Source organism: Pimephales promelas, chromosome 5 (assembly GCF_988280905.1).
Source record: "Pimephales promelas chromosome 5, fPimPro1.hap1.1, whole genome shotgun sequence".
NCBI classification, from domain to species: domain Eukaryota; kingdom Metazoa; phylum Chordata; class Actinopteri; order Cypriniformes; family Leuciscidae; genus Pimephales; species Pimephales promelas.
This window is the reverse complement of record NC_142773.1, coordinates 31,359,560-31,376,455: the sequence shown is the minus strand read 5'-3', so window position 1 is coordinate 31,376,455 and position 16,896 is coordinate 31,359,560. Positions and strand designations below refer to the sequence as shown.

The 16,896-nt window shown below is 39.8% G+C and overlaps 1 protein-coding gene across 3 annotated transcripts in view; it reads left to right on the top strand.

The window, feature by feature from the left end:
- The window catches only part of fndc3ba (fibronectin type III domain containing 3Ba), a 130,370-nt gene that overhangs the window by 31,371 nt on the left and 82,103 nt on the right, over positions 1 to 16,896 (top strand). Inside the window, exons 2-4 of one of the 3 annotated variants that reach the window (XM_039676757.2) lie at positions 1,544 to 1,766; positions 1,869 to 2,016; positions 4,472 to 4,547. In XM_039676757.2, the coding sequence (XP_039532691.2) occupies positions 1,897 to 2,016; positions 4,472 to 4,547 (196 nt within the window). In that variant the 5' untranslated portion in view covers positions 1,544 to 1,766; positions 1,869 to 1,896. Of the gene's footprint in view, positions 1 to 1,543; positions 1,767 to 1,868; positions 2,017 to 4,047; positions 4,195 to 4,471; positions 4,548 to 16,896 lie in introns of those variants that run through there. The other 2 variants (XM_039676756.2, XM_039676759.2) reach the window with 2 other exon arrangements.

Here is a 16,896-nt window from a genome sequence, read left to right as displayed (position 1 = left end):
TATAGTTTTGACACATTCAGATGCCAACTTTCCTATCCATCCATTAGAACCTTCTGTCTCCAACAATAGCATCTTTTTTTATTTCTTATTGTCAATTTCTGTTTTATGCTAAACCCTTAATCTTCACAGCAGTTGTTCTCTGTTGACAAAATCTTAACTCGTGAGTTATTCTATAATTGGAGATACATTTTGCGTTTCAAAAAGTTAAGGAAAAAACTGTTTCACTAACAGAAGTTCTTTCCAGCATCTTATTGAAAACATATTCAATTTGAATATTTTGGTGCTTGCCAGACACAAGATTTTTTTTGTATTTAAAAAAAAACCCCAACAGATTTCTTTATAGTATTGTTTGTCAAATGTTACTGTCAGTTTTGTTGCATACTTGTCAACATTGTTACTCCACCTTGGTGACAGAGTTTGACTGTAACGAATTGACAATTTTCGACATCTGAAGAAAGAACGTCTGGTTCTTTGGACATTAGTAGTAGTCCCCAATCTGCTAAAATACCAGATGGAAGAGGGATCATTCCATCTTCCTACTTTCCCAGTTCAATCACAGTCTGTTCTCCTCACTGCAATTAGAGAATGTCTGTGAGAAAGCATCATCAGGAAAGGCTGGGATTGTGACTCGGTCTAAAGGAGGTCACCATCTGTTTAATCTGTTTACTCTTGTTTTGCCATGTCAATCTCACCTGATGTACTGCATAGACACAGAGCCTGAGGAGTGGGCAAAAGGTAATGAAGGATAGATGGAAAGTCAAACAGAATAGAGATAAGAACAGAGATGCAATGAGCATGTGGATGGACCACATTATTACACAGAGAAATAATCAGATTTATGCTGTCCTGGTGTTCACAAACATTTATAATGTCTTTCGAATGGGTTTGCACTTCATTTAAATTGAACCAACTGTTGCCACATAACTAGATTTCTGTCTGCTTTTGTAGATCCCACAAAACTAACCATTTAACATCAGTGGAAAGAATACAGGGTACAATGAGACATGGTATCTGAATCCGAGAAGGACATTTTATTGGTTCTTGCTAAGGCCTTTAGGAGCCATTGTAATGTATGTACATGTATGTTATATCCATCTATCCTATCTCTCTATCTATCCTACCTCTATCCGTGAGGATGTGCTGTGGCTTCTTTATGAGTGAAGGATTGAGAGAGGGATCGAGACAATGAGCGGATTGCATTTTGGTCCTGTGGGCTCTGCCACATGTTGTGCCTCTTACAGTAGTGGAGCTGTTTACACGTGTTTATTGTGTGCCTTCCATCCAAAATAAAGAAAATGTGCATCGTACATTGATGATTCGGTCACCTTTTTATTCCCCAAACTCTTTCCTCTCTCCTCCGTTAGACCACGCTGTCACTGTACTAAACTGTCGGATCACTACAGACTTACTCAAATGCTATTTTATCAAAACCAAGTTTATTGTTAGTGGTGAAATCACTCCATAATGCTCTACACATTTCAAAACCCAAACCCTAGGGGGTGGGAGTCCACTTTCTTGTCGGTTACATGCTCTTCTTTTTTAGGAGATCTTCCCTCGAGCCATCCCGCTCACAATGACACTGCTGTGCTCCACAGTTGGCTTCAGTTGCCTGCTGAGTCACTGTGGTGCAACTCTGCATCTTCCATCAATTTATGCGTTAGCCCAGTCACTCAGATGTCACAAATCAACCAAAGATTGTGAAATCATCTCAAATAAATGAACACGTCCATCTTCCTCACAGCACACAACCAGGGCAGCCAAAGAGGGTGTGTTTGCAAGTGTTTGCGCGATCATATGACCTTATTTTGCAGATCTTACTTTTTAGTTTTCAGTTTCATGACAGTTTGTTTCTCTCGTTCTTCTCACAGAAAGGCAGTCCAGGAAAGTTCTCCATGAATGTACGTCACAATGATGATGACAGACCAGATTCCGCTGGACCTGCCGCCACCACTATTGAACGGGGAGGTGGCCATGATGCCGCACATGATTAATGTTAATGGCGATGGGTCGCAACAGGTGAGCTTTACTCCGGATGATGCTTGAATTGTTAATGTATACCTGGAATGCAATTTATGTAAGGTCACTTTGCATAAATGCCTCTGTCAGATGCACACATATGAATGCAAATGTAAGCTGCTACACATCCATAGACCAGGGATTTTTAAGGTTGTCGATGCCATGATGGAGCTCTAAATAAGATGATCCCATTCCAATGTAAAAAGTGTAGAAAGACCCATTTAGAAAATGGTATCAAATAATTCGCAGTATTAAATAACTGAATTTCATATTTTCATTGCAATAGAGCCGAAATAAATACAATCTGTCAATGGAGTTTCTCTTCTCTATCCACTATTTGTAATTGTAAACATATAACCCTGAAGTAAAACATTTTAAATTCAATTTGTTTGTAAAGTGCTTTTCCTATTCAAATATTAAAAAAAATATTTTCATGCAATGTTGAAATATTTCAAATATTGTTTCAAAGCAACTTTAGAAATTGATCATGCTAAAGATGATGAGAAGAAACAATTTCAAACAAGATTTTTTTTTTTATAAATAAATAATAACAAAGCATATTTTTATTAAACTACTGTATATGCAGGCATGTTTTGTTTGTTGCTGTTAAAATTGGTTAATCAATTGATCAATTTAATGATTTTAAATTATAAGTCATTACAGAAAAGATAATTTTTCCATATAATAAATTTCCGTCACATTTGGCTTTACAATGACAATAATATTGCCAGCAGTGTTCTGGAAACCTGTTTGAAGAAACCTGGAAAAGTTAATACAGTGGTGTGAATAAGTGTTTGCCCCCATGCTAAAGTTGCCTAAAAATTGGCATGGGGTACTTTCCATAAGATCATCTTTCAATGCAAATCAAACCAGCTATTAGGCTAACTGAAGTAAAACCATGCCAATCTCTAGGTGTGGTGGAAGGTGTGTGATGATGTGGGGATATTTTAATTCCAAAGGCCAAGGGAACTTTATCAGGATGCATATTATCCTGGATCCATGAAATAACTGGCTTTTAAAAATAAAAATCTGCCTGACTCTATGGGAATTTAACATAGGGGGGCAATGACTTATGCACCCTGTATTTTAAGGAAAAACATTTATTTATTTATTATACATTATTCATTCACAAAGAAAATTTGTGTCCTTAAAGGTTGGAGTTTTCCTCATTTTTCTAATTAAGTCATTAAGATCAATATCCAAAAGATGATTTTTTTATTCCTCTTTTTAGGCAACTTTAGCATGGGGGCAAACACTTATTCACACCACTGTAAGTAGTTTGAGAGTTGAAATTGAAAAGTTGACTTGCTTTGTAGCTTCTCGTCTCCCTAAATGAATTCTTTCTCGCTAATTCCTGATGTAAAACAAAGCCAGATACATCCATTGTGAACCAGATCTGTATTTTGGTCCATGAGGAATGTTGTTGTCATCTTAAATTAGACATTCAGTGAGTTCAGTGAGCCCTCAGGCATGCTTCACATTTCCCCTCGCACATCTCTCTTTTGATCTGCGCTATCAGAGCGGATCAGTGTGTTCTGATCTCCTCTCCAGGTGCTGCAGATACAGCGCCCCGGCCGTGTTTCCTCCGACCAGAGCGGAAAGAGAATCAGACCCTTGAGAGATAAGGAAAAGGGCGTCTGCAGCAGATAGTGAAGGTTAAATGCTTTGGATTCAGCCATGTGCCGTTTCTCTGCATCACTGTAAAGAAAAAGGATGGCACAATGACGAAGTTGTCAGTATGTACCCGGCACCCTTGATCAATTGTAGCATTAGACTGCCAACATGATTATGCAAAGGTGCGATGTTTGCGTAAGGTCGTGCCGGTGTTCATTTGCATTCTGGTGACGTTGCGAATCAGGAGAGTCATTTATCTGCATTAGGTGTGTGCTGGGAACGGGAGGGGGTTTGAACACAAGGTTTTCCTCTGAAAAGCCGGCTGTGCATGCCGTCGTTCCCATAGCAACAGCAGCAGCAGCAGACAGTGTGTGTATGTGTGTGTGGAGGCAGAAAGTAGGTGCCCAGATCTCCAGGGCTGGAGTGGGGAGATGGGAGATCTGCCTGACACTCCTCCATCAGGGCTGAGAGGAAACCCAGGGCTTGTGCGACATGGCGGGCCTAATTTTTCACATCTACAGGCATGTTTGTACTCTCAACAACCTGTGCACTGACAACATGATGGTAAGCAGCCTGGAGCAAAAGATGGCATGACGACCGGACCATTTCGAGGGGGTTTCACAACATCTGGTTGCGTCATATTTGCTTTCTTGGCAGTTGCGTTGACTGCAGTTCACTAAATGTTCCATGGATCATTTTAATTTTATGGATTGATGCATTTTAAGGATTTGCAACTTTTTTTTTTCTCTCTCTCTCTCGGGTTGTGTTTGCAGACAAAACTTTGGCCTTGTGTCAGGAGTTTTGAGTTACACGCCTCTCTGATTTCCACTTGTTTTCGCAGGTGATCCTTGTGCAAGTCAACCCTGGAGAGACCTTCACCATCAGAGCAGAGGATGGATCCCTGCAATGCATTCAAGGTATGTTGTGCTTCCTGTCTCATGCAACAGGTTCCAGCCGTCTCTGGAGCTAGTTTCTGGAAATGTTCCGAGTTCGCATATATGTTGTGCATTGGAGGATGGTGCGAAATGTGGGATGGTGCTGCTGTTCCCTGTACTTCTGTTTTGTGTGGTGTTCTTCTAGCTAATCGAAACCATGACTGGTGTGTGTTACTGGATTTGGAGCTGGTGTAAACTGATGAGAGGCCGGGCACAGGGCCACGACTGGCATGCTTCTGAGGAGTATACAGTGGCGGATTACAAAGCCTCTTTGTCTCATTACCCCTCTTCTTTAACATTCAGTGTCTTTGTATCTAATTATTGATGGACAAGATGGATAGTTTGCACACGCTGCGGTTGGGTTCTCTGAACAGCTGTGCAGATAAGGACCGCTCTCGCTGGTGAACATTAGTTTAAGACGTTTTAGAACGTTCTTGTATATTGCTGCCTTAGAAAATTTTATTGCAAATTTCCTTCGGGTATTTTGTTAAAAAGGCATGAATAAGCTCCATCAGCACGACTGAAATATACCTTCATCGACACCAACATTTTTGGGGTCATAAAGATTTTTTTTTTAATATTAATAAATAAATTAATTAATTACTACTTCATAAAGTATGTATTAAATTGATCAAAAGTGAAAGTGAAAACATTTCAACTATTCAAAAAATCGTGAAATAATAATAAGAAATGTTTCTTGAACACCAAATCAGCATATTTTAATGATTTTTGATGGATCATGTGAGGCTGAGGACTGGTAATGACTGTTGAAAATACTGCTTTGCCATCAAAACAAATTACATTTTAAAATGTAATTAAATAATTAAAATAGCCATTTTCTTTTTGAATTTAAATATTGAATATAATATAAATATTATTGATATATATTTAAAGGCTCCATAAGAGAGTTTAATGGCCATTTCACACCTACCTTGTTTGCTCCGGACTTTCGGACTTTTCAGTTTGGTCCGAATCAATTTTAGGTGTGAAACTTCCCCCGGACCACGGTCCGAACCAAACAGATGAAATTTGGTCCGATGAAAAGAGTTAATCTAGGTCCGGATCAAACTGAGCAAAGGCTTGGTTCGTTTGTAGTGTGAAAGCATTTCTGTATATGGTTCGGACTTTCAGACCTTTTACAGGAAGTTCTGGTGGTTCCCAAAGAGCAGAAAAAAACAGAAGGTGACACGAGAAATGAGAAAATTTGCACATGGGGAGATAAGGAGATGAGGCTTTTAATTGAAGCATGGTCTGATGACATAATGAGAAGTCAACTTGCATTATTCTCCTCCTTTCCTGCCGGACGACGATAAAATGTTTGCACGATGACGACGTTGATTTGGCGAATTTGAACTAGCCTTGTGTATAGTTGGTGCTGCAGGTAATTATGCCATAAAAATAACGGTATAGTTGCAACGATATGCGTCTGTTCGTTCATGTTGTCGAAGTTACATGGCGAATTGACAACACGCAAATGTTAGACACACGTCCATTTACTGAACCAATCAATGTCAAGATGCAGCCCACACAGATGTTGACGACAGGGCGTAAAATGTCCCGTAAAGTTCTATAGTGCGCTCGCATTATTGCAGTGGGAAACCAAACCAAAACTTTCTGAAAGTATAAAATGTATCAAAACATGAACTTTGGTTCGGACCTTGGTGCGGACTTTCAGGTGGGAAAAGGCCCTAAGATTCAGCCATGCTGACAGACTTTCGCGAGTATGATTGGTTTTATAGAACCGTTCTATACAATCAGAATAATCGATTATTTTTTAGTTTAGACATTGGCAAGCTAGTTTGACATTTTTGTTTTCCACTTAGTTTCAAAAGAAGCCATAACATCAAGTGTCACCAAGAAACACAGAAATCCACTCCGGAGATTCAGTTAAACCTGAAAACACCCACTCTGACTTTCAACAGCCTGCTTCTCGCTACAGGCAAAATCACAAGTCCCATAAGAAAACACTGTCACTTAACGTCAATTTCCTTGCTCAGAAGTGATCTTCAGGTTGCAGAGGCATAGATGAGTGGAGAACAGTGTGGATGGGCCGTTGTTTTTTGGCCGTGAATGGCACATTGTTGTGATAAGGGACAGAAATGGGGCTCTGCAGGGCTTGGCAGCAAAATGTGTTGACACAAGAATAAAACAACAGGTCACAGGCCATAGCACCAGTCCTGCTCACTTCCAGTGTGGCTTTGTGTGATCTTCACCTGTGATTGCCTAATAGCTCTTTCTAATGCGTTAACTTTCATCCATTGTAGTCTTAGCCACAGTTTCTGCATTTGTCAAACCAGTTCCTTCTACAAGAAAAGCATCAATGCTGTAACTAATGTCTGTACTTGACTTTAACCTCTCCCTGTAAAAGGTTAAAAACAAGAAGGAAGTACTTAGGTCAAGCCTTTCAGGTCGCGCCATTGTGTTGGACAGAAGCACATCCGACGCTTAGTGAAAAGGCACGGCTTATGGCATCATGGCGTTGAAGAAAGCAAGCCAGCAAAACAACGAGGACAAGGTGTGGTGCACGGAGGAGAGGGGCATTTCAAACGCACATGTTTACAGAAAAGGTCACTGGGTTTAATTAGAAGTGTCGACTGAAGCAGAGGCTCTGAAGTAGCTGCTTTTTACAGAGAGGCTTCTTTGTCATTATGCAAACCTCAGAGCAGAAGCCTAGATTTAGGATTTTATATAAAGTAACCACTGTTTAGCCCGTGGACCGCTGGCAACACAGAATGCACAGAGAAAACGTTTTGAAAAAGCTCGGGCCAAAATTTTTTCACATTTGCAGTCAAAAGATTTCATTTAAAGGGGTAGTTCACCCAACAATCATGATCATTTTGTCATTTACTCACCCTCATGTCATTCTAAGCCTGACTTTGAGAAACGTCTTAACTGAATTTGTCCAAATTGTGAGTCAATGTGATCCAAAACAACAACATTGGCTGATATTGTATAGCAAATGCAAGGAGGGCAAAAAAAAATATTTTATTGTTTTGTTGTAGAGAACAATGAATGAATGAATGAATGATTAAATAAATGATGGAATTTTAAATATATAAGTTTGTGTCACATAATTTAACTCTAGGCCCCTGAAAAAATTGAAGTAGGATAGTGGAAAAGTGGAGAGAGGAGGATATTAGGTAAGAATTTTATAATCAAGGATTCTTATTGGTCGCTTCCCGTCCTCCCTCATCATCATCTTTCGCATAAACAGTACGTTTTACTCTTCCCACATGGAGATCCCACTCATCTCCTATTTTCGACTCACTTAGATGAATGCTGTGTGATTATTTTTAGCACGTTAAGCCTCAACTTTTTAACCCAACTTTCTTAATCTTAACCCTTTGCCTGCCAGGTGCCATTGTTGGCTGTGCAAGCGCTAGTGTCTTTAAGTTTTTTGGCTGAGTGGCAGGTCATTACGGCGCTCAGTCATATGTTTACTGGAGTTTCAACCCGCTCCTATCGCTGCTAATTAGAGTGGAAGAGGTTGAACTGTAATCTTTGTCTTGTTTAAACAGGGTGACCTTTTTCTTTTTCCAGGGGACCGCTTAACAAGTCCTTTCTCGGCAGTAAGGCTGCTTCATGCTGCTTTCCCACACTTTTACAAATGGAGGGCTGTTCTGTTATTTGAGTTCAGTCTGTCCTAGGTTGGCCGTTGTCTGTTTTGTGTTTGTGTTTGCGCTGTGTTTTTTTTTGGTTTGTTCCGAGGTCAGGGCAGTCTGAATGTGTTATCTACAGCATTTCCCCACTGAGGAAGAGCTCAGTTGTAACCTATCTTAGAGATGTGGTGTTTATGAAGGCCTATTGGGCCATGGGTTGGTGAAGCGAGAGTTTTGGGGTTAACTGGGGACACTGGTTCTCTTTGAAGTGGTGATCCATCATAAGCACTTCCTGTTTGTCATTTATTCAAGGTCCAGGCCTGATCAACAAGCCACTTTTATGCTTATGGACAGACATTTACTATTTTCATTTGTTTTCCTTCTTTCATCAGTATCTGCTGATAAGGCACTTATTGTTTGGGTATTTAAGAGTAGTTTTTTCCTGTAACCAGCAAATTACACAATGGCCTTCAAATTAACTCAACTTTAAGTTTTCACATGCAAATAAACTCCACGTTCCTTTTTCAATGTTAAGTTGTAGATATTTTCAGAAAACAGTTTGCCCCAATCGCTCCCCGGGCCCTATTTTATTCATAGGTGTAGAAAGTTGTAATTGTTGTTTGCTTTTCACCAAAACAACCTTTTTCATAACCTGATTTACATATTGTTGTACATGGGACAACACTGAACATGCTTATAATGCACAGTGATAGTAAATTGGGGACATAATTCATCTCTTTAAATATGAACATAAAATCTATAGTATACATAGATTTTGCAGTGCTCTCTTGCCAATAGGGGATTATCACGCTTCCGGGTTTCATGGGTGGGATTTGTCAACTTTGTGCATGTCCACTTTCGACGCAGTTCAACAATGGCTGAGACGAAGGCTATATATGTCACTGCTCTGTTCCACTTTGTAAATCTAACCCTACTTAAGTTTTCATGGATTCCCGACTGAATTGAGTGTAAGGAAGAAGTGGATTAAAACTTTAAAATAAAACAAGGTAGCACGTTTATTTGCAGCCGGCACTTTAGTGAATCAGACTAATTTACCAGGGATGACGTATAAATAAACTTAGTGTAGTCTGTCATCAGTTCGCCAGTGAGATCGGTAATTCAACGGAAGTGGCAGTGCACAAAGATCACTGAATTCGGAAGTACTACGTTTCAACGTTATAATCCCCTATTGAATTAAGATTTCATAGTGGAATAAGCTTGTAAGTCCTCTTCAGTCCAACTTGATGAAATTACATATAAAAACCCAGTATCTGTGTCTGTACTGTGAGTGTTTTTGTAATTAAATGCGTTTTATTGTTTCTGCTCTGTGGAGCTATGGAGAAATGCTTCTCTGGTGTAATTACAGCTTTTGCTGAGAGCACATTATTCTCATCTGCACACCGTAATTTAGCAATGATGCACAGCAAAAGCGTTGTAGTCAGCAAGCACTGAATCGGATTTTCTGCACAACAAACACCAAAAAGATTTAATTTATGCCTCGGAAAGCATATTGAAATTTAAAAATGCTGAGTGAATTTGTCAGGAGCCAATGGGAGTCAATATTGTCCAGAAAAAACAAAGACAATAATAAGCAGGCAAGACATGATGCGTTCTCTGACCGAAAGAGGACAAAAGTGTTCTTGTCCTTGCCATCGGACTGTACTGAAGGTCATTAGCTATCTTTAGAAAAGCCCCATGAATGGCTATTGTGGCATGAAGTGAGTGACTTTCTCAGCTTACCATACTCCCACAAAGCACAGAGACAGAGAGGCAGACATTTCATGCCACAGGCTCCACCGAGTAGGAATGGACTTGAGCACCTGGGTAACAGCAATGGACTTGGATTATTTTGATGTACTTAAATAGTAGAAATTTGTAAAATACACATCTCTTTAGGTCTCCGCCTTGTGTATGTCTAAGAGAAAGATAGCAATCGCTTTTCCTGCTTACTTCACCAACAGCAGTCGTTTCATAACTGATTAATGATCCTCCTTGTCATAAGTCCATGTGCTTATATGTGGCCCCCGACTGAGCCTGGTTTCTCCCAAGGATTTTCTCTCCATTCTGTTACCTGATGGAGTTTGAGTTCCTCACTCTCGCCTATGGCTTGCTTAGTTGTAGACGCTTAATATTCAACAATATTATTGATCTGACTGTACTGACGCTGTTGTATGAGAACTGAACCACGGTGACGTCATTTTTTTGCAGAACTGCTTTAAAGATGAAATTTAATAATTTATGATTTTTACAACAGAACTGAATTAAAGGGTTAGTTCACCCAAAAATGAAAAATTAACTCATTAATTACTCACCCCCATGCTGTTCCAACCCCGTAAGACCTTCGTTCATCTTCTGAACACAAATAAAGATATTTTTGATTGAATCTGAGAGCTAGATCAGTCCTAGATAGACTGCCTAAGGGACTGGCTCTTGACGGCCCATAAAGTCATTAAAGAAAAGGTTTAAATATTCCATGTGCCAAAATGATGATCCATATATAAGGCGCTTCGGATTATAAGGAACACTGTCGTTTTTTGAGAAGATTAAAGGCTTTTAAGTGCACAGCGCGCATCTTCCTCTGCTTGTAAACAGGAAGTTTTGCGCTTCCAGCTATATCAGCACATCATCTTATACGGTAGGGGGCGGTAAAACTCCTAAGCGGTGAGCAGCCGGTAACAAGAAGTAGACGAATGAGAACGTCCTCGTCTCAGTTCTCGCGCATGCGCCCATAAGGAAGTAATGGAATAGTGGAATAAAGTCGTTATTTATGTTTTTTTCGCACAAAAAGTATTCTCGTCGCTTGATAAACTTATAATTGAGCCGCTGTAGGCACATGGAATATTTAAACCTTTTCTTTAATGACTTTATGGGCCGTCAAGAGCCAGTCCCTTAGGCAGTCTATCTAGGACTGATCCAGCTCTCAGATTCAATCAAAAATATCTTTATTTGTGTTCCGAAGATGAACGAAGGTCTTACGGGGTTGGAACAGCATGGGGGTGAGTAATTAATGACTTAATTTTCATTTTTGGGTGAACTAACCCTTTAACACTGAACTGACTTAAGCCGAAATGCATCACTTTCCTCATTTTCCTCTGTCAATATCCATGGATCACTGGATCTTTAGTAAGTTGTAAGGAACACTATATTTAGTCCAACATTTAGTTTAAATGGATCAAATTGTTCGTTTTAGTCGCATTTTCGCAGTTTTCCCTATTAAATCCAGTCACGCAGCTTTCAGGCTGAGGGGGGTTGTTCCGGTGGGAAAGTGACGTCAATGCATTCCCTCTATATAAAAATAGAGGTGACTTGACTTACAATTGCACTCTGCTAAAGCAAATCGGAGAGTAACGGGCCAGATGTAGTACAGAATCCATACTGTAGCCCTGAAGGCAGCTTTCCTGTCCTTTTACAGAGGTGAAAGTGTTACAGTTTCTCCTTTTAGGGTTTATTTATCTATGTCCACAAAGCAGCTGGGCTTCTATTTATGTTTTGGAGCCTTGTTGCCTGAGAGACAAGTCTAGCTTTAGATAATAGGTCAGCTGGAGAAGGCACTCAGGTGATGTGCTATAGCATGTGTTGATGAAGTTTAACTCTCTGAAGGAGTCGGTTCTGATCATTCAAATTAATAATGCAAGCTCTAAAGAAGCTATTTATTGTTATCTCATGATACCTAATACATTAATTGAACAGTTTTTTAAAGTGTTCAATCCTAGAAAGAAAAATATATGCCCCCCATCTACTAGGTGCACAAGGTCAGGTTTGTCATCAGAAGAACGTGATCTCCGATCTTATTTTCTTAGGTGTGTTAAAGATTCTGAATGAACACGGACACAAGTTTGGCACGTGCATTTGATGATTTCAGTTTCTGACCAAAAAGGTCAGCGGTGGCTCATGGAGAAAAGCAGATTCCATGAGAAAGATCAAGGGTAGGCGAATTGAGAGAATTCCTCCTGTCTACTGGCCCAAGCGAGGAGGACAGTGTGGGGTGAGAGGGTTCATTTGGACAGGCCCGTTGACTGTGGCCAGAGAGGCACGGCCCAAGACGATTTGCCCGGCTTATTCCAGATGTGCCTCACAGCCTTGGCAGAAGATTAAAGCTCTGCTGCCCATTCCTCAGACACACCCTCTAAGAGCTGAGCGAGTGAGAAGAAGGGAAAGAAGGCAAACACATCAGGTCCATGGCCTCTTAAGATCTTTGCAGTTCCAGTGCAATGTAACCTAAAAATGTTCCTTGCAGGTCATTCCAATATCTTAACCAAATATTGGAGTACAGAAGGTACCAGGACCAAACCCTACATGGAAACTAGATTTCATCAGGAAAGAATGTGAGGTGCAGGGAGTTTTTAGCTGTGCGTCTTGGTATGGCATCAGGGTAGTTGGTGTGATGAGGAATGCAAGCGGGAAGAATTGCACATCTGGAAGTGCCTTCCAGTTCATATGCTAGTGACCTGAACTTTTAGGTCCTTTCAGGAAGGCCCGTTTGATGGTTTGGAGTTTGTAAGATTTCTTTTTTTTTTAATTTTTATTTTTTTAGTTGTAACATGTTTGTTGATAAGCAAAGGAGGAGGCAGGAATAAGCTAATGTTCAACAACTTAAATAAACACTAAATGAAAGTAAAGCGGCAGCCCCTCATGGACGACTGCCACACACAGATAAACAAAACACAACGTAAAATGGTCCAAGCCTGGTCCTCTCTCATAATGCACTTTTTTTCTTTTCTTTTGTTCTTCTCAATTATCAATGGATGCCTACTGTATTTCAACAGTTAAATTGCAGCAACAGTAACATTTTTCTCAACTTGTGGTTGCGTGACTGTGCATAATTTGCACAAACTCTTATGTTTTTCTTTGTTACGCCATCCTCCGTAGAATCATGTTTAGGTAGTGCCTAGTGTAGTGGCCTCCAGGTTTCCAGTAAAGGCTTTTTACTCATTTTCTCCTCCTCTTAACATCTGTCTAAAATGTTTTGGAGGCCAGATGTGGCTCTTCCAAGAAAGATTGCTAATGTTCATCTGAAATAAAGGGGTTTTAAATGGAACTGGGTTGGCTGTTCTCAAATCTCAATCTGTGCTGAACTTCTCAAGTATGTCAGCAACTCTGGCTACCAGCTACACTTCCCACCTTTTCCTTCGCTCTCTCCTCCCCTCGGCTTCCCCTCAGCCAGACGCTTGCGTCCCGTCTTCTGTTTTTAATCTCTCCTCACGCTTTTCTGCATTCTGTCGGTCTCACTGGGAATCTAGTCCTCCTCCTACAGTAATATTCCTCTCTTGCTCACTCTCCCTCTCTTTCTTTTTCTCTTTCTCTCTGTCTCTCTCTAGGCAGTCTGCTCCAGACAGCTTGAGTGTGACCTGGCAGCAGTTTTGTTTCCTGCTGACGTGGCTCTGCTGTATCAGGGCTGCTGAAATCCCTCTCTGTCTACCTCCCTCTCTATCTCATTTACTTCCTGCTTCAGTGGCTATCAGTCTGTACTGTACTCTCACAAAAAAAGTCCCACAGACCTTTAAAACTGATCATTAGGGTTCATTTGGATCTTGTGTTTTCCTCCTTGGTGGCGTATATGAGTTTATTTATTTACCTTTATTGTACCAGGAAATAATCCCACTGAGATTCAAAATTTTTTTTCAAGGGAGTCCTGGCCAAGACAGCAGAATAGTTGTTCCATATGAAAAAATGACACAAAAACATCCGGATAAAAAGGACACTTTGCTTTTATTACATTCTGACACAAGTCATTTATATAAAGGGTAAATAAAATGAGACACAAAATGGACCCCTGGGGGACTCACCATCAACCTGAACACTTTGTGTTCTGCCACTGAATCTCCAATTTTAGCTTTTGCAGACATTCCAATATCCACCCATTTCTGAGAACAGCACAGCACAATATTCTTTAGAATCATAGCACTTATAAAAATCATTTAGCGCTTTCATAGTGCATAGTGACAGTGCTGTGTTTTTATTTTATTACGAAATCCTGACTACAAATCATTTACAATGTTTTTTGTTACTAAACTGATCACTTAAGCCCTTCTAAAACCTTGGCTAAAGCAGATAGCTTGGATATTGGCCTATAATTATTTGGATTTGATCGGCCACCACCCTTTAATAAATGAATGACATATGCTGATAATACACTCTATATTAATCCAGTTTCAATAGCCAGGTTGAAAATTTTTATTTTTGGGTAAACTGAAGACTCCACATCAGCAGAACGTTTCGGAGAGCAGTGTCTATGGTTGGCTCTGAAACAGACCACAGACTCCTCAGCTGGAGCAGAGCTGTTTGTCAAAGGTTCTGCAATATGTTCAGCAGCAATATTTAAAAAGTGTGAATCCAATCCATCAGGACCAGCCATCAGGCTCCAACAATAAACTCCAACTCCAACCCATCAGGAGTTGAGTATGGATGGTGTGGTGCTGTGCCATGTCTGTCCCGCTCTGCTCCAGCTGAGGAGTCTGTGGTCTGTTCCAGAGCCAACCATAGACGCTGCTCTACAAAACGTTCTGCTGATGTGGAGTCTTCCGTTCACCCAAAAATAAAATGTCTTACATAATCTGCTCATTCTCGTGATCTTGTTTCCTCAGAAATTGAGTTATTTAGCACAAATTCAGTACTGCATGACTTTTAGATTGGGGATGCTCAATGTGCATGGTGAAATAACGGTTATTTGGCTAATATTATAATATTTTAAATTGATTGGTATTAGCGAATATTGGATCTTTTTTTGTGCATTTCCCCTACATTTAGATTTACATTTGCTGGCATGTAATAGTTAAAGATATTCTTTAAAAATATTAGCTTAACATGGTAATGTAAACACAATATATTTACTACATTTTAATACTGTGGTGCTTAATTTACTTGTATTCATTTTCAATAAATGTTAATTATTTTAACTTTTTTTTACGTTTTATTTTAAAATTATTCATTTAGCAGCCTTATTGTGAAAAAAACTTATCAGTATTAGCCATAAAAAGTGCATTAGAAGGATCCATTCATTGTAGCATCTAAATCAAGTGAATTAGTTTTTTTTATTTATTTAATATATCTTTAATGTTTTTAATTTCATTTTTGCCATTTGTCAGTTATCCGCTTCAACATAAAAATAGTTCAACAAAAAAACAAGCCTGACAACACTGGCTCGCCAATGAAATGAAAAGGCTGGGACTGTGTGGCTGACAGGTCAAGTGTTTTGTGGAAACCTTTTTTTTTTAATGTATTCTAACAATTTCGTTCTAATGACCATCTCTTATGCCTTAAAAGCTATTCTGAGACACTGAATGTAATATCTCACTTTTTACCCTTGCTCTCTTTCGAGTGTTCACAATATTTTGCAGTAACATGCAGTACTTTATTGTTTGAGCCACAGTTGTGGGCAAGATTTCCAGTGAATTTGTTGGTGAACTATCACTTTAAGCAGCTTTAGGCTCCCACCTCCCAAGTTGTAGACATGGTAAAAGAGGACGAGAGCTCAGCAGGAGCTTTTCCTCTAGGTCTTGTAGGACTTCCTCTTGTAGGTCTTCAGCTAAAGGTAATCTGTGGTTCGAGAGTGGGACATTGTTATCTCCTTGTATCCTCCATAGCATGTGGGCATGTCAGAATAGAACGAGAGATGTTTACACACTTCACACTGTCCCAATGTGTCTGTGATGATCTGTGGCTGAGCACTTCATATGAAGCTCTCTGTTCACTATTGAAGAGTGAAATGTCTTATGCGTCTAATTTCAACACACACCTTGTCAAATGCTATTGCATTTAATGAGGCCAAAAGCACATAAAACAGAAGAGGATGCCCAAGGCATTGCACACACCATGTTCATATGCAGCCTCCCCCCCTGAAAGATCCCCTCTAATCATTCCCTAGGAGCCACAGGCTCCAACCTAACTGTTCCTCTCATGTTAATGGAATCCATTAACTTAGTTGCTGAAGTCAGTAACATCCTCACAGTGTGTGTGTGTGTGTGTGTGTGTATACGTGTCTTGCGTGAAAGGAATGGCTGTTTTTAGTATAGCAAAAATAAGTATACTGTAATATAAAAGTAGGCGTGAGGTGTCCAAATTTTTTATTTTTTTTAATATTCATCATCCCAGAATGCATTGCGTCATTGACTGAATTCAAACTTTCTGCATGCGCACCACGGAAATGCTCAAAATGAGATGTAAACGAGAGGCTAACACAATTGACTTGCCTTTTTTACCACTGTTTCCAGAGTCTAATGTCTGGTTTCTAAGATAATAATCTAATATTATTCCAAGATTTAAACAGTTAGCAAACACACAAATATTAAAATGGTCAGTTTTTAATAAAATGGAACTGATTTCGATACTTTTCAGTTTAGTAGTATAAAATAGTCACTGTTCTTCTCTGCACAGATTGAATGTTCCAGCAAGCTCTGCTTTGCTACAGGGTTTGTTTCTTTTATCCGGTTCTTCTGACTAGAGATAGCAGATTAGGGAGAAGAATGTGAGGCCTGAGTTTGATTGCACCATGAGGGACTGTGAATTTCAGCTATGGGAGGCATGGGCTTATCCTCACTCTTAAGCCTGGAAGGCATTCAGGCATTCTTTCCTTTGTCCTTTCAGAGAAAGTTCAGCTAGACCTTGAGCCTAATGAGGCCAGGCTCAGGATAGATATGCTGCACACACGTTTGGTCTTGAGTTTTCAGCGCTGTCAACTGCAATTTGTGATCTGTCCTAAATTTACTTGATGATTGTTGGTATGTGGTGTTATT